General features: G+C 46.0%; 1 protein-coding gene across 1 annotated transcript; it reads left to right on the top strand.

Moving 5' to 3' along the window:
- Positions 1-19,711, top strand: LOC128716406 (uncharacterized). The gene is made up of 12 exons (XM_053811325.1): positions 1-200; positions 8,020-8,263; positions 8,345-8,822; positions 8,951-10,140; positions 11,202-11,370; positions 11,436-11,781; positions 12,245-12,316; positions 13,527-13,837; positions 13,974-14,102; positions 14,418-14,471; positions 14,544-14,678; positions 15,852-19,711. The coding sequence occupies exons 1-12, from the start codon at positions 1-3 to the stop codon at positions 19,709-19,711; spliced, it is 7,188 nt and encodes a 2,395-aa protein (XP_053667300.1).
- Positions 19,712-21,882: the final 2,171 nt, after the last annotated feature.

Raw genomic sequence — 21,882 nt, 5'->3', positions numbered from 1 at the left:
ATGGCAACGATTACAACAATTACTAAAAGTGGTCCCGGTCCGGCGCCCGCCGTTCCCACGACGGCACAGTTCAAGAGCCATGTCTACTCGAAGTACCGCGAGCTGCTCGGTTCTTACAATGACAAGGCGAACGATATACTGCAGACGTACCCGGCGTACCGTGTCCGGGAGGATACGGGATTTGCCCTCGGTGGGGAAACGTGAGTAATTCGATTGCTTTCCTTTCCTGATGACCCTCGGTGGAGTGTTGTATTTTACTCTTGTGCTTCTAAGATACATTTAAGATCGATGACTGATCATCTGTTGATCATTAAAGCGTTATGGTGAGAATGTTAATTTCTCGACTGGAACGAACTCATCTTGAACGATTAGTGCTGATCTTTGACGCTAAAGTATTGTATAGTTACTGTTTCTTAAAATTTTTCACTATAATACTTAGAGCAAATCACCAATCACTGTTAAAAATCTATAAAAGAAGTGTTTACACTGACCTCTTTTCCAACCAGATGTGCTATGATTCACAGCCTGTGGAATTTCCTGTGTGCTTTTGTTTGGTTTGGCCACGCGAATTCATTCGCTCGCATGTTTACATAATATATTTTGAGGGAGGGAAAAAAAGAGCAACCCTAAACCCCAACTGCGTCCTCGAGCGGTCACTACTTGCGCATTTTGTGAGACCACGGCATTGGGGTGGACATCAATAACAACGAACTGTTATTGTACACGCGCTTACGTTCCTGAATGGCAGACGAATACATTATGAGATCGAGATTAAGCCAGCAGCAATAAACCGCAAATATCTCTCACCTCCAAACGTTACATCCTCAGTGGACGTATCTAAAAACATTAGGGTAAAAAGGCGCTTAAAGATTTGCTAACGCTTCTTCAATGGAAGCATTGGTCTTTGGGAGCCACTTTTTATTTGTTCCGGTTTGAAGGCGTCCAGCCATCCTCACAGCTTCCGCCCTATGTTTTTCGAAGGTTTCGACTCCAAACACCGAATAATCAGCACAGAGCACCCAGACTTGGTTAGACGATGCGAGGTGCTGTACGGCACTGCTGTGTGGAATTGTTGCCACGTTTCATTGACAGTTCCATTTACGGAGTCGCAGCGTAAATGACAGCGACGACTGGGAGCCTCAGAACGTGCACTCCCCCCCCCTCGTGTGATCTGAGGCCACTAAAAACAGCTCGAAACGTCATCGATAGTGGCGCCAGCCGAACCGTCCGACACTCCACACGGTGTGATCTATGAGATTTGCTCGAGTGTCCCACAGTGTATGTGTATGAGCGGCAGTGTGACCGGGCGTTATGGCGTCAGGGCCACACGAGCAGAGCTAGCTCTAGCTTGCTCCATGAGCTTAACGGATTTACTTCCTCCAACAATCCGTCTGTGTGCGTGCGTGTGTGTGAGTGTGCTTGGGCGCGATTCTGGTCATTGCCAGTCGGTTCCAAGATTCGCAGACACCGCAAAGCGAGATTATGATGATGAATTACAACAAATCATGCGGGCAAAAATTAAGCGCAACCGCTTTGCAAATGAGGTAGTAACAGCACCAGCTGTTATTAGAGCAGCAGCAAACCGTGCGTGCACTATGCACTGCAACAATGTCATCTTCACTTGCCGTCGCTGGCCGTTGGCACCCGAAGACCAGTTTCGTCCCGGTTTACTTTCACACCCCGGAATGGAAGTGGGGCGAAACGGTTTTATTTTTCTTTCCGGCCGCGACTGCACAATTTACTGGATCGACAAGCACCAGAGCACTTCTGTTTGAGCATCGTCTAGAACTTGTTTAAGCGTTCCCGGTTTCGGGACCGGTTGAATCGGTCGCTGTTGCGGGCCGCCCATTTCTTTATCCTGATTTGTGAACGCTTTCTGCACGACGTAGTATACGCGCGGGTCCGATCACGCGCCTTTAAGCTTCAGTGATCGTGACTTTCGCGTCAACAGTCCAAATGGCCGGAATCGTAGGCGTACGAGTGTGGTCGTAACCACACCGGTGGACAATGAATTGAAATCTCTTGCAGGACAAGAAGGGCAAGAAAGGACACAAGAGCGGCAGCTAGTAGCGGGGAAGCACTTTCGGTGATATATTTTTAAAACCCCATGATTTCCTCTAAGTTTTGTCACCGGTTTCAGGAAGGGTATGTAAAAGATGGCGCACGTCTTCGGACGGCAACTGACGATACGGTCGTGTTGTTCGTGGCGCGGTGCGGGTAGATGGCAGCCGCAAATGCTTAGATTTCAAGGTTAATCACAGATTGTTTATACTTTCTGCCGAGGAGTGTCATGTCGTCCCATGCCTCCACCGTGCCCACGGAAGCTTACGAGACGCATGCAGAGATGTTGCGAGATGTTCGACCCCGGCGAAACGAATCTGTTTGAACTTGAACGCGGGAAAAGAATTTGCCATCGGATAGCCGACCTGCTAAACAGGGCAACATAAATAGTGTCACACGGGTTCGAAATGAGTGTAAACACTGATGATGGACGATGTTTGTGTGGTAGCGTTGTTGGTCTTGAGCGCGCAGGGTTGGTGACTTTATTTCCCTTGATCAGGAAAAAACGCTTACGATCGCGTTTGTCACAACCTTCCAGTGTAATATGGCATATGTTTTAGTGGCTGGTTATGTTTGAAAGGATAATTATGTTGCACAGCAGTTATAATATGCAGAATATTGTAACCTTATATACCTTCTTGGATTTTGCTTCGAGTCCCCTTCTAAGTCATCTGAGATGTACCTACCTCTACAATATAATAACTTTCTATAGACTATTTTTTTACTAATCACACAGATAATCAAACATCTCGCAGGGAACAAATTGATCCAGATGAGATTTGATCCCTGATCCTCGATGTTAGCAGACTGATTATCGCTGCATGAGACTATGGGATTGCTCCTCATTATAGACGACAAATGAACAATAAAATGGCAAACGTAATGACTCTGGGAGAAGTTCTCCAAAAATGTTACAAAAAATGTTTTATCTTTTCAGAAACTTAGATGGGAATATTTAGATCGAAATTATTGATGATGCAAAGGAAGATCAAAACCGCAATATGAACAATATTTACATATAAATCGTTTCAAATCGTCAGAGCCATTTTCTCCAAGAATTCTATTAATAGAATACGATAAGATCCAAGAAATAAGATATGATCTACTTAGAACTACTGACGTGGATAAATCTCCCAGAGTAGCTGCAAGACCTTTTGGACAAATATTGACCATTAATAACTTATACTGATAAGTCAAATTTATTCTTATTTGAATAAGCTGAATACCTTCACGTTCAACTGAACTTTGAAGTTAACGAACCGTTAAAAATGATTAACTAAGTTTGTCGAAATAATTGTTTACCTTCTTAGGCGAATATTTTTTTTAATGAATATAATTTATTCGAACCAACAACACATGATCTTGCTTTGTAAAATCTTAAACTTAATTGCCCCTTGCAACGCAATGGACATGTACCCCGTTAACCTTTTCGCCGCATGTCCCAGCAACTTCCAAACACCCACAGAACAATGCACACCGGTGCACACGATTTTCTTAGCCCATTAAAGTTCTTCCACTCACCGGCACAACACTTTTAGCCAGCTCGGGGACCGATCTTTTTCGCGAGGAAAGATATTTAAATCGTCCCAAATTAGTTACGCCCGGTTGTCCGCCGTGCTGGTATGTTCCACTTCTCGCAGCTCCTCTGGCTGTACGAACCGCACAAGATTGAACCGTATAAAGGGAATTAAATGCATTCCCATTCCGGGTGGCATGAGTCATGGTTTAAATATTGAACCTGTTTTTCATCGCCCTGGCGGTCGGTTTGCGGGTTGGCGTTTTCGTTGCCTTCGCCGTTGTTTGTTCCGTTTTCGGCTCGGGGTCCGGTTTTACACGGTGTGCGCACTAATTTGGCCCTTTTTGGGTTCGGAACGGCATGGGATGTAGTTGTACGTATTGGTGCAAATGGACGTAATAACGTGGCAACCATGATCAGGATCGTTACTTACGAAGTACAGCGTCAAGCACGGCAGACCCCCTGAGCGCGGTCAGTTTATCACTCGCGTTAGTCGGCCCCCGCAGTTCAAAAGGTCACGATACATTTGAAAGCCTTTGGAATGGTGCTGGTTGGGCGGCTTTTCTTTACTTTCTCCATCCACCCCCGGGAGACGTCAATCATCAACCGGACCGGATAATGATATCCTTAGGCGCATAACGAGCTAGATTAGGGAAAAAGGGGAAGCCACAAACAGCTATCTGTTGGTGGTAATTGATTGGTAGTATGGACTGCGTGCAAGCTTAGAGTAAATTTCACTTTTCCGCTCAGAGGAAGCAATGACGGAAAAGACGATAAAAATCGAAATCGTTTCACCCGTTCCACGACAAAGTTGTGGCGGGACCTCACACCAAACTATCGCTTAAGTTTAAGGCATCTAGCGCAGGCGCAACACAAAGGTGCATCGTTCACTTGAACACGAGCAAATGAATTAACGATCGACAGGGCCGCTATTTGACACCGGTTGGGGGGGTTTGGGGTTGGTTGGAACAGAGGGTTCCCGGTTTTGCGATCAGTTGTTTGTTGCATGCAGCCGCATTGCCGCGGGAATGCAATGCGTACGCAGGCGATCGAGTTGGGAACTGCAGGAAAAAAGGGACGTCTATTTATAAACTTTGGCCCTCACCGTCCGTTAGTCATGGTCTAAGCATTTCGCACTACTGTGAGAGGGCCACGATGTACCGGACGCGGACGGCAAGTGGAGCAAGAGTTGTCTTAACCGGCGATGTGATCCCCGGCTAGTTTTGGCCACCGGGGGGTCGAATGGGAAACTCGGGAATGGAAAGTTTTTCCCTGGAAAATGAACTTGAACTCGTGAATCAAGTTGGCACGCGGAGCGGAGTCGGGCGGAGCCAAATTGGCACATGGGATGGCATGGTTGAATGGTTTATTTGCGGTCGGGTTGTTTGCCCATTCTGCCCGGTTACTTAAATAGAACTGTTTTTCTGGCACCTGATGATCGGCCACGCTCGGTAGCAAATTTTCGAGCTGTGTTATTTGCGCTCCAGTGATGATGCTGCGCGAACATCTCACTTGTTCGTTTGCTTTTATTGGTGTATGTAAATGATTTAGTGTGTCGAGTGTTTTATTATTATGATTTAAAACAAAAATTAAACTACAAATGGATGCTAATGTACCTTAGTATAGAGTGTTGTATAGAGCATCCTATCGTTAAAATTCAATGCAGCTTTATATTAATACATCCAAACAGTTACGATGAGGCATGCTGATCGTATATTCATTGTTTGTTCATTCTCAATTAATTTACAAGTATATTAAGTATTCATAAGTAAAAAAATCTTGGAGCCTTAAGCTTTATTCTCAACGTTTCTAATAGTGTGAATCTTTGAGAGTTCGTGAATCTTTGAATCTTCAAGATTTTATTGAATTCATAAATCTTCGAGGATTTAAAAATCTTTGAAGACTAATTTATTTATAAAGTTCCTGAATCTTTGAGGATTCATTCGTTCAAGACTTGAAGATTCATCTTTAGACTACAGATTCAATAATTGAATAGTTCAATAAATAATAATTAATTCAAATAAGAATAATAATTCAATTAAATAATTCATTTTAAAGATTCATAAAGACTCATGAATCTCAATCGACTAGCAGATATCGACTAGCTAACAGTTTCTCCTACTTCACAAATGATTACATAATAATGCTAATGTAAAATCCTTTAAGAATCCCAAATCCTTGGGTTACGTTTCACTATGATTTTAGTGATCTTAATTAATTAGCAGGCAAATTAAACCGCAAAGTACGCTCTTAACGGCCACTTTAATATTTAACAGCTCTTTTACTGTTTCATGTGGTCACCATTTATCTATCGCTAATAAAATTTGCCATATGATACAGAACAGCTCTCAATTCACAATTACTCGATCGTACTTGAGGATGTTTATTTTCCTTCAATTCTTCTATAAGTAAGCTAAGTACTTTCGCGCTTCAGAACAGCAAAAGCAGTAGGCAATTAACCCAAATCTATTCATTCCCGCTGGGACCGAGGAATATCCCAGTCCACTTAGCGAATCGCAATGCAATTTCATTCAACAAATCGAAATGCATTATGGTGAAACGCAAGAGGAGCAAAAAAAAAACGGGTTCGACGTATCTTAAATTTAGCGCAGTGCGATAAATTTCATGTCTCGGCATTGTTCACTTCCTGCGCGATTTGTTAACAGGGCTGTGTAGATGCAGATGCAGGAAGATGCTGCCGGTGGGCGACCAATTTGCTTTGCACCACGTTTTAGTGCATCATAAATTACGGCCCAACGGTCAACCAGCATGTGATGCTTTGGTGATGTTTTAGGTTGCCTAGCCGGTTTTGTGGTTGTATTTTTCTTTTTATTCACATCAACACACTGTACCGAAGAGAAAGTATTTGCAGAACCGAATTACATCAACAAGAAGCGCAGTCCAAGGTGAATCTCTTCCTATTTCTTTGATAATAAAAGAAACGATTACAATCGCACAATGGCGAACGGGTAGAGCTGCATTACGGTTGCGAGCTGATCCCGCAACAACTCGGAAATGGTTGATCGGTTCAAAAAATTGCACTTGCGAAAAATGCTATTTATATGTTCCATCCTTCGAATCCGAGTTGATGCGTGTGGCGCCGCCGGTAATTGCGTTGGTGTAGCTTAGGCCGGGAGTAGACCGGCATAGTAATTTGACTACGAAAATCTCACAAACTGAAAAACACACACAGAAAAAAAACCCCCCGGCAGCACGTGCTGAGTGGTTTCCCGAGTGTCAGCCGGCAGTGGATCGCGTACCGAATTTGACAGCGATGCAGTGTCATGTATGCGCTTGTCTAGCTGTTCCGCGGTGGCCATTTGTACGTCCTGTTCGGCGGGAAATTCGAGTAGGTATTTCGTGTTTTCCTTCTTCAAAGAAAACCCTTGACAGCGGGATAGAAAAAATATAAAACATCAAAAAAAGGAAAATTGCAAATGGGCGTGCGAATGTCTTGTTGCCGTTCTGTTTTGCATTCAGACCGATCGCATCCTCACAGCCGATGATGATGTACGCACTGACCGATATTTTCGGTCTGTCACACGCACTGTGCGCGTCGGTGCGGAACCACTTAACCTAATTGTGCGATTGAGACGATGATAGCTCCGAAGGTAACGATCCGCATCGCTGAAAGACACCGTGGGCGCTCTCCACCCGGCTATGATGGATGATCAGTTATTCCACTGTTTTGTTGGCGCTCGGTGCGCCACTGACGGGTGGCGTTGTAAAATGTGTGACAAAAATTAATGCAAACCCTCCATTTGTCGGTCGGACAATGGCGGCTGAAATTCAACAACACCCGAGCAAACATGTCAGCGGATCGAATGGGGAGCAAAACTAAGCTTTACGCCTACCAGAAGTGGTGACGACATGTTAATGGGGGAGCTAAAAAAATTGGGCCATTGCTATAATATACACCAGATGTTCGGTGAACCTTAATGTGTGTGAATCTGGGTTATAGAAGGATATTTTAACTTCTAGATGAAAAGTTTATTTTTACCAAACATATTGCTCATATTCTAGTCATTTCGAATAAGAAAGTAATTTGAATTCATAATTTGTTTAATAAACTAAAACAAGTTTTATAAATAGCTTTTCCGTCACCGGAACACATGGAGTGGGTTGGTTGGTTTTCCATTTTCACCAAGGCCTCGAAAGAACCAAAAAAAAACGATTTCACCGCGCCTGCTAAATGGGTCAATGCAAAGTGTCTGTTTTTCCATTCATTTCTGAGAATCTTTCAACCGAACGGGCAAAAAGGCGAACACGCATGCTAAGAATTGACCAGTGAGGCCATCGGTTTATGGTTTTTTTTTTCTGCTAGCGCACAGGCTGTACAAATAAACGAACGATGTTTATGTTTGATCGTCCATTACCGAATGTATGTTTGCAATTTTTGCACATTTGAAAAGATATCTCTCTTCTTTCCCCAAATCAAATAGCTACGGTGGACCCCCGCAGTCGACGATCGGTAACTCGGCACGCCGGATACAGGCACAGCTACCGGCAGAACCGCCGGCCTGCGTACAGAATGCCATGATGCGGCGGGATAAACAACCATTCACCTACACACCGGGCGGTATCGACCTATCCCAGATTAAGTCGCCCCGAATGGCGAAACGAATATCCAGGAACGCCAACTCGGAAGGCGTCACCGGTCAGCCCAAAGTGTCTCCATTGGCACAGGTAATTGTCCGCTTGGAGAAATATTTCCGGGTGTGAGCAAATATTAATTCATAATTATCATAACCACATCCTTTCCATCAGAACAATGGTTCCAATCACAACGGCACCAGCAACGGGAGTCAGAGTTCCGTTTCACCGGCCGCTACGCTCGGTGCCGCAGCGATGGGTATGCCCTTTCAGGTATTTCCTGCAGGACCTCCAGCACCACCGCCACCTCCACCACCGACGGGGCGTGTAGTTCCGTCGAACGGTGGTAACCGATCCGTCCCACCGCCGCCTCCTCCACCCGGTCCGGGACCTGCGCTACCTGCAGGCAGCGGCTCAGAAGCTCGAAAATCCCCGAGACCACAGAGCTTCGAGCCACCGCCGATGGGTATGCGGCCCGAAATTAAGATTCCACCGAATCCCATGGCGGCCCTGCGCAAGGCTCCCAGACCACAGCCGAAGAACGACTTCTGGATAGAGGAGTATCGGCGGGAGAAGCAGCAGGACGAGCCTCAGATTCCACGACCCGTCCCACCCAGCTACAGCTACGCGAACAGAGATCTGGACGACGAAGGTAACCAAACGGTTGGCTGCGAACGATCGAGGATCACCGGTGATCTCATTTACTGTAGCGCATCCGCCTGTGTTTGTTACTAACCGTGCACATTTGTTGTATCATTCCATCTATTGTTATCATTGCAGTTGCTAAGAACACATTTAATCGCACAGACGAGCTCACTGTCCGTGGTGACCCATTGGCACAGCAGAAACGTTCACCAAGCCCATCCAATCTAACTAAACCGCTCGAGAACGGTGCTCGCGGGTCATCGTCGATCAAAACCCCGCCCGTGTACGGACAGAGTCCGGTCCCGGCAAACCTTCCACCACCGATCACACCGACCAAAGTGTCCCCAACCACGCAAGCTTCGCCAACCACCAAAGATACCCCACCACCCGTGCGCCCCAAACCATCACCCTCGCCTGTGTTCACGAACCAGTCCACTAACAACACCCCAACACAGTCCGTGGGCAGTGCTGGCAAGGATCAGACCGCGGGCGTGAAGAACACGGCCCCGGTCGGGTATGGTCCAGTTGCGCCACCACCACCACCACCGCTACCATCATCAGCACAGAAAGACTCACAGCCGTCCGTCTCGTCCGGTATGTCTCCATCCGTGTCATCCACCTCATCCATTGGTCCACCTTCATCTGCTCCACAATCACCACCCAAGCCGGTCAGCACACATAGACCCGCTGCTCAGGCCCTTGGTTCACTGTACATACCGCCGATACACGAGGTGTTTGCCAATAGTAAGCAAAGTCTCTTAACCCAAGCGAGTCCACCATGGATGTCATCGCGGCACAATAGCCTGAAGGAGCAGCCCGAATGGGTGCACAAGGACGAGCAAGATTCGGCCGCCAGTAACAGTGACGGCAGCAACGCTCAGCAACAGTCAAACGAACAACAACAGTCACAAGAGCAGTACAAACCACAACCACAAACCGTGCCGCAGAGGGCGCCAAGCGCCACCAGGGAGAGTGTTCCATCCACTACTAAATCCGTTGATTCTATCGTCACAGCACCGGCCCCGGTGTCGGCTAGACCGTCTCCGTCGGTGCCGTCGCAACAGCTCACACAGAACAACATCAGACCAGCTGCGGCCGATGTGTCCGTCCCGGTACAGCAACAGTTTACACCGGCGTCGGTTCAGCAACAGCAACAGTACGCCCAGCAGGTACAGCAAGCGGCCCGGTCGGTAGGGCCACCAGTGGCTCCGGTGTCGCAAACCACGGTTACGATGCCCGTAAACCGTGGCTACCCGCAGCAAGCTCCAGTGTATGCACAGGCCCAACCTGTGTACTCTACTCAGTCACCGGCAGGAACGCAGAAGGTAATTTGATGAAGGAGCTTATCGTTAAGCAATTCCAGGGAGCAAGAAACGAACTACCTATCAAACAAGTCCTACTTCATGGATGAGAGGAGATGATGGTCAACGTCTGAAGAATAAGGCTGCTCATAATACAATACGTGTAGGAGGTCCCACCAAGTTAAACTTAATTTATTCGTTTCGGATGTTGATGCACCTTGGTTAGACTTTCTCGGTCAAGATTTTTTTTCGCCTGGGATTATTGGAATAGATCCTTATTATATAGGTAGCTTCAGTTATAAGAATTGAGAAGATCAGCATCAGAACTCGTATGCCTCCAAAGTTACTTTGAGATCATTCTCATCGCACTATTTAAAGTCTCTTCTGATATAATCGCAAGTTATCAATGTTATTATGAAAGGGCATTTTATCAAATATTCTGAGACCTCCTCCTCTAAAATTCATTTCTTTCAAAGAGCTGAAACTAAGACTCATCCACCATGACCATCCACTCATATGACATGATCTCCGTAAACCTTCGTAGGCATTAGACATAAACTGCAACTTTAATGAATTGATTTAGAATTTACTTTCTAAGACGATAATTTTTCTAATCATTAGATAGACGATATGTTTCTAATTTTCCTTATTATATAGATAGCTTCAGTTATAAAAAATGAGAAGATCAGCATCAGAATTCGTATGCCTCCATAGTTACTTTGAGATCATTCTCATCGCTCTACTTAAAGTCACTTCTGATATATTCGCAAGTTATCAATGCTATTATCATAGCGCCTTTTATGAAATATTCTGAGACCTCCTCCTCTAAAATTCATTTGTTTCAAAGAGCTGAAACTAAGACTCATCCACCAATATGACATGATCTCCCTAAGCCTTCGTAGGCATTAGACATAGACTGCAACTTTAATGAATTGCTTTAGAATTAAATTCCTGAGACGATGATTTTTCTAAAATATAATGAATTTATAATCCAATGTATGAAGTAGTTGATAGCAGACTCTACAATATGGCCATTCTTACCTATATTCACCTTCTTCCCCCCCCCCCCCCCCCCCCCCCGACAGGAACGTATCATACCGATACAGATTGAAAAGTCTCCGGTGCAAGCGCCAGTGCAGGCCCCGAATTTCGCACCACCGCCATACTACAGCCCTAACGCACAGTACGGTCCGGCCGGTGCCAACAGCAGCATGCAGTCTCCCATCCCGGTTGGATTCGCGACACCGCACAGTGGTACCGAATGACGAATGATAGCATCGCTTCCTATACTAACCAGCGCATGTTTTCACTGTACGCAGGATTCACCACCCCGACGGCCATGTTTACCAATCCGAACCATTTCGTCAACCAAGGCTACAACAACATCAGCTATCCACCGACACCGACCGGGCAGCCGCATCCGCTGTACCAACATCACCAGCACTATCCGCCCCAACAAACGCCACCGGTACTCCACCACCCGATGCACGCGCAACCCCAACAGCAGCAGCAGCAGCAACAGCAGCAACGCATGCAACAGCAGCACACGCCGACACAGCAGCAACCGGCGAATGTGACCAACGTGCGCATCGTACCGATCAAGGTGGAGGGTGCCGAACACACCGTCCGTGGACCACTGTCCAACACGCCGGCCATCATCCAAAGGTAATTATTCGGCACCAGTGGGGTTGGTTTGGCACAGAGAGCTATCGAAACCAATCTACAAAACAACGACAGCATTCGCAAACTTTACTTACCAACCTTCTTGCAATACAACATATCTTATGATGATCCCTATTTCTTGTCTTTCTTCCTCTTTTTTTCTCCCCGCCCTGTTCTTGTGTGGCCGCGTGTGATTGTGTGTGCGCCCGTATCCCCTTTCCCCCAACGCTCTCTCGCTCTATCTTCTGCTCATGCTGTCGGTGATCTCGCGTGCGGAACGCCGCCTATCACTCACTACTGCTCGGTCTCCGACCCGACTTTCCACCCCCTGGGGGGGTTGCTGGGTGGGTGATGGGGAAAACAAAATAACTCCCGACCCGCACACACACGCACACATTTAATGACACGACCCCCAATCGGTTGGGGTGGGCGGATCGGCGGGAGGGATGTTTTTCGGTGCGCATAGTGGTGATCGTAGCTACGTCATTCACGATATCCCGCTAGAAGCTAAGCTTCGCTTTCTTAAAAATAGACTCAGGTACAGGAGCACGCACTCTGTGATCGATGCATGTGGCATAAGCGCCGCAAATGACCGTCAGTGTTTCGCATACTCATTAGTGACGGCGTTTGCCTGCACTACGACGCAAATGCTAGGGGGGGAGAAACAGTAACTCCCCGAAAGTGAACCGAAATCATTACTTGTGCTAAATCCACGGCAGCGCATGAGTTCTGCATTTCCCCATCTGCTTGCGATGAACTGTATGGCTGATGTTTTGTTCGATTGACTGTCGTTTTAATAATTTATTTTATTGAAAATTTACTCGCTAAAAACATCAACTGCGATGTGTGGTTTGTTTAAAGTTTGTCATTATTTGCACGCACTGAGCATGGCTGAAATAATTGTGCAATTGTTGATAATTTCTCAATACATTATTGTTTCTGCACTCGCGTTGTACTGTTTTAAGACAACAAAACAAACTCCCAAAATTAAATCGCGGGTGTGGCTGTTTCGCAATCTGCACACTTGTCTTCATCGTGCCCATCTTCATTTACGTGTCTATATGTTCGGACGGAAGTTCTCGGGCTTCATTTTTATTTCCCATCGCAATACATCTTACTGCCATCTGTTTTCCGATTATATTTGTCAGCTGCTAAACAATTATGTAACTGCAGCACAGTGCGCACAGTGGGTTGGGAAATGCGAAGGAAAAACCCCGTATCGTATGACGGCACAATTTCTCGAACGTAAAACAACACAGACGCCATTACGCCCCTTTACTATGTCTCATAAATGTTTGTTTTGTGTTTTGATTTGTTATGCAATGGATATAATTGATTTTTCATCGATTTACTATTTTACTTCGTTTATCATTCGATGGTTTTAACCAGTCTGGTGTTAGTTTCTATTTTCACATTGTTTGTTGTTGTTTTGGGAACTTTTCTCTTATTTTGATTCGACTTCCGAAATGTTTGATCGTTTCTCATTTGTTTATCGTGTAATTGCTGTTTTTGAACTATTTTTACGATTTTTTTAATTTTTATTAAATCTTGTTCCCTTTTTATCGTTTTTATCTTTTTAAAAATCGTGTTTCTGTTGTTTTTTCGTTTTGATTTTTGTTAAATCTTTTGTTCCTGTTTTTTGACCGACCATCCGTGCCTTGATCATTCTTATCGCTATGTTGTAAATTACGGTCTAAGCTGCTGGGTTCGGTTTTCATTCGCAACGTTTTTCTTTCCCTATTTTCTAGCGATCCTCGTAGCAGCAGCAACACTCAATCATGGAATGGTAACAGTGCACCGAATCAGTCACGTTCGTTCCGAGTGCTGCAGCAAATCACGGACACGCTGGACGAAGCGGAAGCCGAAATGAATGCCAAGGATCAGGCTAACAGTCCGTCCAGCGTGGCGGATCAGACCGATGGCTCCAAACAGCAACCGTACGGACGTTCGGCGGGTGCCGGCAATGTGGCCCAACAGCAAGACATGGCAGAAGGACAGCTGCGTCGATTACAGCTCAGCAACGAAGACAAGGCTCTGATGAATAGAGTAAAAAATCAAGGTATTTACCAAACTCGCGTAACCCATTTTTACCTTCCGTCCACGCTAACTGACCCTTTTGTTGTAACATTTTTCCGTGTTTCTTCATCGTTATGATTTGTCGTTGTTCGCCATGTGTCTCTCGCTCTCACGCTCAGTCGACGGAGAAGTTTATCTCCATAACGAAGAAGATCCTCGCTATCGCGGTGCCGCCATACCGTCCAAAGCGTTCAGGTATCTGCAGAACATGACCGATAGCGGTCAGGCTGCGAACCAAAGCAATAACGGTACGGATGATGATTTTGTACTTACTTGTAATTATAGTTTTGTGCTGCCATGCGCTGGAATGTTATTTTATTATTTGGGCTTTGTAGGGTCTCCGCTTCGTAGAGCTGGTTTATGATTTGTTTGTTTAATTTTGTTGTCATATTTTATGTGTGTACATATACGTGTGTCTATAGCTTAGTTATCAATTAATTGTGTACATATTCTTCGGTATTTTACCATTAGGATTTCTTCAACCAAATTGTTTATTTGTTTGTTTGCCGTTTTATCAAATCGATCATACAGTTTGAATGTTAACTGACATTCTTCTTCCTTAGGCTCTGGTAATCGTGCCCAACAGATGTTCAACCGAGGAACCTACAACGATTCTGGTGAGTCGAAAGAGGAGTAAGATTTGTTGCTCATGTCCACAAACTTCAATTTTTCAACAATCGGTTTTGCAGATGGTGACACACAGCAGCAGTCGCAGCAGTATGTGCCACCGAGCGAACAGAAGGTGGAAGAACCAAAGAAGTACACCGGTGGTTCCATCCCGAGCCGTTCGTTCAAGATGCTCCAGGCAATGACGGACGCACCAGGTAAGTCTTCCCAATTCTTCATCGATTATACTGTGTTTTTATTTGTGGTCCTATGAAAATGAGGACAGGTCTCCCGCCTGCCAACTCAATATGTCCGAATGATCCAACACACACTCTCCCTGCTGCTGTGGTGACATATGAGAAATTTGCACGTAATGTATGAGGTGTGAGATCTCATATGACCATTTCGACCACACGCATTAAGACGTCCTCCCGAAGACTGTCAGCAGCATAAGCGATCATCTTCAATAAGAATTGTCCCCTCCGATACCTGTAGCGCGAACATCGATCCGTTTCATCCGATAGTTCCCGAACTACATTAACGAGTTTTATTGAATTATATTAACTTGGTGTGAAATTTCGCAAAACAAAAAAAAACCCCTCCTGACCCTCATCTATCTTATTTGATGTTGTTTGATCATCAAATTACAAATCACCCCCTAAACTCCAACGATCCCAACTCACACAGTTAACAAGTGCGCGCGTCTAACGGACGCATCTTCATCTTTCTCGTTTGCTTACGAGGTAGTTGGTTTGAAAATTGTGGTTCCCTCGGTTAGGGTCTCGGCTCCAGATACTTTACCCTGTTCGATGATTGGTCAATTTAGCATTGAGGCTTGTGTTGAAAGTAGTGACGATTAGATTATGGTGATGAACGCAGAGTCTCTTCGAAGACTGTGTTTGTGTGTGTGTGTGAAGATTCTTTCTGGTTCGAACTCCTACTCTGGACGATCACGAGACCTATCAGGTTGTGGTTTTTTCCCATTTGTAAAACACTGACTGCTGTGTCCGCAATGAGTTTTTCTTGAGTTCTTCTTTCTTGTTTAATCCATTTTCTTAGTTTATTCAGTACAGTAACCAAACATCAACCGTGCTGCTGGGAAATAGTCTACATAATGTGCTAAAACAAGATCGTTTATTTCATTTATTTTATTACCAAAGAACAGAACTCCGATGAACTTAGCTTGTTCGTACTTCATCCATTATATGGACTATTTGCTCTGAATTGGAAAATGCAAATAATCTGGTGATGAACCGAAAATCGCAGCAAAACAAAAAAAACAAAAATCAATGCTCAATGCATTCATAAATCATTCATCATAATGTTCTGTCTCTTTCTCTTTCTCTCTCTTCTCTCTTTTTCTCTCTTTCATTTTGCTCAAACCTTCACAGCCGATCCAAATTCCTCCGACAGTGAGGGTCCTAGTGTGAAGCTGCCTCACGGCAGTGGCACAGACATTCGATACTCTCCCTATCCCTATCCACCGCAACCCTACTTTTGCTGTCCTAATCCCAATTGGCATTACTACGATCCCACCACTAACCCGCAGTACTATCCACCCCATCATCCGCCACCACCACCTCATGCGCCCGGTTACTATTATCCGCCCATGCCACCGCCACCGCCCGGGCACTTTGACCGGGGCGGCGGTTATTACGGTGGGTATATGTCTCCGCATCACTTTTACTACGCACAAGAACCGTGTTCTCCGTGCACACCGCCTCCGTACTATCAGCTAAGCCAACCGCAGACTGCCTACTGCGAGGCAATGCCGAGCGAGGCGATCCACACGTACGTGATCACGACGCCTCCTCCGCGCATCGTCGTTACACCGACACCGGACGATTCCTGCTCCGATAGTGAGCTGCAAGCGATCAAGGAACAGCTGGGCGAGCTGCGCAATGTGCCTGGCGAGTTTGCCGGGGTAGAACCGAGCGACTACGGCAGTCCGATCCCTTTGATGCGCTCACAATCTAGTCTCAAGCGGCTGTCCGAGCGCTTGACTAATTTTAACAACGGGTGCGGTGAGCCGGATGGCCCCAACTCCTCGGTGCGCTGCTCACCTTGCAGTCCACTGAACGAGCGGTATCGTACGTACGAGGAAAGCACCTCTTCGGTACCTTCGTCTCAGTCTGAGGCTTCAGACTCGGAAGACGAAGATACATCCAAACCCAGGCCAGTGAGCAGGACTCGGGTGCAAAGCAATGGTCACGCGAAGGACACGGAGGTGGTCCGTCTGAATGGGTTGCGCGCTTTGGCTAAGGAAAAAACTCCCGAAAAGAAGAATGCGCGTGAGAGTGAGTCGGAAAATAAGGACGAAGAAGATGAAGATGAGGAAGAAGAAGAGGAAGATGAAGCAGAAAGTGAAGATGAAGAAACAGTAGAGTACGGTGGGAACGGTGAGCCACCGGTTGATGAACATTTGCCGCACCAACTGAGCGTGATCTTCGAGGAGGAAAGTATGTACGGGCAGTCGACCGTAGCGAGCAGACGTACCAGCGTGTGTAGTAACAGCTCTACGTTGAGTGACTGCTCCTCTACGCTGGCCAACGATCTAGACGATGAGAAGGATGTTGAACCGAGCGGTAACCGTACCGACGATGACATCGATCGTCTCGACGAGACGGATATGGAAAAGTCGCTGGTTTCGGTGCGTCTTCCGCTGAAGCTATCGTTTAGTAAATCGCCCAACAATGAGGATATTGCAACGCTGGTCGTTGGTGAAAGCGAAATTACTGGATCGAAGGAAAAGCTCGCCAATGGTAATCGATCCGCCCAACAACCTGAAGAAGAAGATAGCGGCGACGAGAGTGACACAGAGGAAGAGTCCGAGAACGAGAGTGCGGAGAGTTCCGAGGAAGAAACCGATGATACCGATGGTGAGGATAAGGTTAGCCCTCAGAAGAAGGAAGCGAACGATGTTACGGAAAAGTTGTCGAATGAGGCGGATACCGATGTTACGGTGACTATCACCATACCGTCGCTTTCGAGTAAGGGCAAACTGAACGAACGGGAGAGTTTGAGTCGTCCGGAAGCAGTGAAGCATGAGGCACCGGTAAAAGCTCCGTTTAAAATCGACTACGAAGAAGCTTCGGAAGTATCGGTATCAGTTTCGTTACCACTAAAGCCCAAGGGTAGTTCTTCTAGTGATATTACGAAACAACCAGATCGAGAGACGCCATCTGACGAGAAACTGGAGAACGCAGAGAATGCAAATGGTGCCGATGGTGAGGAGGAGGAAGAGGTTGACTTTTGGAGTCAAATTGGTGACGAAGACGATGATCAACGACCGGTGCGATCCTACTCTAGAGATATGTGGAGCAGTCGGGAGTTTAGCGTTGATCGGCAGAGTGTCTGGAGTCAGGACGCTGAGGAAGATGAAGAAGCGAGTACTACTGGTACGACCGACTTTTGGAGTGCCGAGAATGGTCCCACGGAGGCGTCCGATTTGTGGAACTATGGAAAAAGAAATTCGCCATTCCCGGCGAGCGGCGATAAAGCTGAAACGGCGCAAGTTGACAGTAAGGATTCGTTGGAATTCTGGCAGAAGGAGAACGAACGACTCGTGAAGGATCTGTACGAACGTAGGGCCAGTGAAATAGGCTACCAGGGAATGATGTCTAGTGGGTTCGTGAAGGATGAAAATAATAACAAGACGTGCGTGCCGCAGAGTTGTACAGGCGCTGTGAAGTCGGAGCTGCAGAACGATCGTAAGACTGAAGATCACAGTGAAGAAGAGGTGGAAGATGGGTCAGATTCCGAGAGTGACAACGATAGTGAAGAGTATGAAACGTCAAATACGTCGAAGGAAGATTCAGAGGCGGAACAGGATGTAGGAGAAGATTTGCCTAAGCAATCGGGTACTACGGATCCTGTGAAAAAGTCGAATGATGAGCAGATGCAATTTGCTGGTGGCATTGGCGACACCAAAGGTGACAGTATGTCGCAAGACGATGGCAGTGTTGTAGACAAGATGGAAAAGGATAAAAAGTTATCCGTGAAGGAACGGATATCGTTGTTTGAGACGCAGGGCGTAAATGTGCCTTCGCTGGAGGTGACATCGAATGGACGCGGCACAGTCACCCCTACGATGGGCAGCCGCTTAAGACCGCTCTCGAGACAGAGACAGTTCTGTGAAGAGTCCGAGGCGGAGGACGATTCCGGCGTGACGTCGGACATGAGCAAACACATCTCCGAGGTGGAGACGGACTCCGAGTGCTTCCCGGAGATGCGCAAGATGACACGGTATCAACGTGCGGCCACACATTCCAGGTTATTTAAGCTTTTGCAGGACGAAAGTAACAACGGTGATAGCGAGGATGAGGAAGCTAGTGAAGATAATAGTAAGGAGCAGGAGCAGAATAGGAGCAACGTGAAGCAGCACGATGCAGCGACGCAACGGGAGGATACCACAGCCCATCCGAAGATGATGAGTAATCCGGTGGTGAACGGTACCAGTCGGAAAACACCGGACGAAACACCCGGCAGCATTGTGGGCAACGTGACGGACGGAAGGCGCGATCGATTAACGCTCCCCATCAGTCATCAATCGTCCTCGGGCAACGATAGTCTGTCCTCGTCTACCTCCTCAGCGTCTCCTGTATCAGGAACACTGCAGAACGAAAAACTTGCCGAAGAGCTAGTACAAAGTTTGTTGATGAAGAAGAAGGGTCGACTGTTCCGGAATCTGCCGCTGGAAAAACTGCACGCCGCTGCCCTGAAGATTCTGCAGGAAGATCTTGAATCAAATGGCACGATCAGCTCGACTGAGGACAATATGGCGACGGTCGACTCGACGCCCGCGCTGACACCGCAGGAGTTTAAGAGCGAATATCCGACATCATACTCCGACTACTACGACACGTGGTGTAGTGATTCAGTGGGCCAACCTAACGGTTGCTACTCAGATACCGGGTCCGACTGTGGGATGGTGAAGATGTTCCGCACCGTACCGGAGCATCAGCTAGCACTCGCCAAGAAAGATTCGCGTGCAAATACCGGCAACGGCCACTGGTCACCGCGGTGTCCACGGGTATTTAGCAACAAGAATATTCCCCGGTTGATGGGTGTACGGGAGTCGGATGTAGTGGAACCAACGTCTCGAGGTTCCCGACCACCGTCTCGAGCATCGAGTAATCGATCGCCATTCACCGTCATCACGCCGGCTGTCGGTTTGTTTAACGCCGGCAGTCCAATGGACGATTGTCCGAATCGTGCCAACACTGCCAACCGTCAGTTTAAACTGCAGTAATAGCTAGTGAGTGATCTAGTGCTCACACATGCACTGCCAAGCAACGTCACTGCCGAATACTAGTGTCACTATGGGAACGAAAGATAGTGCGCGTGGAAAGCGTGTGTGCCAGTGACATATGCGTGCACACGAGATAGAAAACGAAATGAACTGAATTTTTAATCAAAAAATTGGCGGGCGACTGATCGTCTACTGTTCTGACATCTACTGTTTGCTAACAGCCCTTTAGTCGAACCATGTTTTGAGGACGCATTTAGAGGCGGCCATGCACTGTGTATATGTTTCTGTATATATAGCAATATTTATGTGAACGCTATCCAACCGGACGCTGGTTCTTCTCGGAACACTGGCCGGGGAAGATGTTGCCGGTACTTCCCCGCTCCACAACAGATCATACCTTCCCCTCGTATCACACTCCTCACGACACGACGATCCCGACTCCTTCCCTAGCATGTAACCTTGCCTTATGTTTTGTGCTAGTAGGTCTCATGTTTGCCATTTCTGGACGCGTACGACGCGAGTATTGGTTTCGTTTGGGCTACGACCGGGAGAACGTCCCCCCTCCATTGATGCCATAAAAAATGTTCATCATTTGCAATACCAAAACAATAAGTACCATCGGCCTTCCGTAAACTGAACTAAAAGCACAGAAAACCTCTCCAAAAACCAAAGACCAAAAAAACAAAAGAAAATCAAGTCCAAAATCTTTCCCATCAAGATTTGCGAGAAACAGGTATCTAAACCGTAAAAAAAAACCTTATCATATATCGAGCATCCATCATTTTTTTAACTCATTTTGTTATGTTTTGTCGTTTTCCTTTCTTGCTCTCCGTTTTTGTTTTCTTTTAATTTGGTTGATTAATTATTTTTTACTTCTCTTGATTAATTGGTTGATTCTGTGTTACCGAGCGAATTACGTGTACCTCTGTCTGGTCTTGTTTTGTCCCGAAATGTTGTGCACTAGTTACCGCTTTAGGGTAGTATTTAATGTAATATTCGCGTATTATTATTTGCGGAACGTTGTGTGATTTTGTTTCACGCTGAATCGTCTCTTCGTTCTTGTTTATTGAATTCTTCTTCTTCTTCTTGGTCTTCTTGTCGATTTATTGTTTAGTTGTTGTTTCAATATTTCTATTACTACTACTTTTATGTAGTTGGTAATAAAGAAATTTTCTTTGATTTTCGCTGTGTTACTCTCTGTGTTTTAATGTATAAATTGTTGAACCTTGGATTGAAAAATATTATTGCAATTCAATATATTACGACCATCAAAATATTACCTTAAATACTACTACCTCGAAAATGTACAACGCTTTCAAAAGCTATGCATTAGGAAAAATAGAAAAAAAGACACAACAAAAAGATAACTTTAGACAAACCATTCCATCGACGAACGATCGTCTAAATTTATCTTCTGTCCAATGTGACGATCCATAGTTACAAGCGTTAATTCGTTCGTTGAGATCAAAGCGGGTTGTAGTAGTCGTTGTGCTTTGTGCGGTTTCAAATCTCTTTGTCCTTCTTCGGTACTTCGTTTGTTTCTGATTACTATTAGCCTCTTTAGTGGCGATCTTTTTTATTTCAATAATAAGTATGGATCTCACTGCACAGCACCATTTGCGTCTTTGCGTTTCGTTTATCACACTCTTACAAAGAGTTTGTATGTATTTTTAATTTCTTGTACTGTTGTCCTTACCCAATTATGGAATGCATACATTTGTTACGTTTTTAGTCTAGCATTGTTATTTCTCAGAGATAGTCTCGTATCTAAAAAAAACCCCAAAAGGAATCCTTCTCACCGCTGTGCGCAGCTTCACAGCAGTTTACACCCGGTCTTCACCGTGTTACACGTGGGTTTTGCACGGACGGCACACCATTGCTACCATTCCTAACCTGGATTGCTTCTGTTTGGTAGGAAACCAGTACCAACTGCCAGCAAATGTCAATGCAAGAGCTTTGGCTATTGTTCCGTTTTCGCAAGTGAATGTTCTATGCCACAGCTCAGCTCATTATCCGTATCAGCAACACAAGAAATAAAACACCACTACATTCGGCACAAACACACGGCGCGAACGAAATGGGGATAGCTCGGTAGTTGTAATGCAATCACCATCACAGACCGGTCAAGCAATCCGCTGTGCACCGTTGCTTTTGGCTGCATCGAAAATAGA

The sequence above is a fragment of the Anopheles marshallii genome, chromosome 3 (genome assembly GCF_943734725.1).
Source record: "Anopheles marshallii chromosome 3, idAnoMarsDA_429_01, whole genome shotgun sequence".
In the NCBI taxonomy this organism is placed as follows: domain Eukaryota; kingdom Metazoa; phylum Arthropoda; class Insecta; order Diptera; family Culicidae; genus Anopheles; species Anopheles marshallii.
This window is presented reverse-complemented; position numbering and strand designations above follow the sequence as displayed.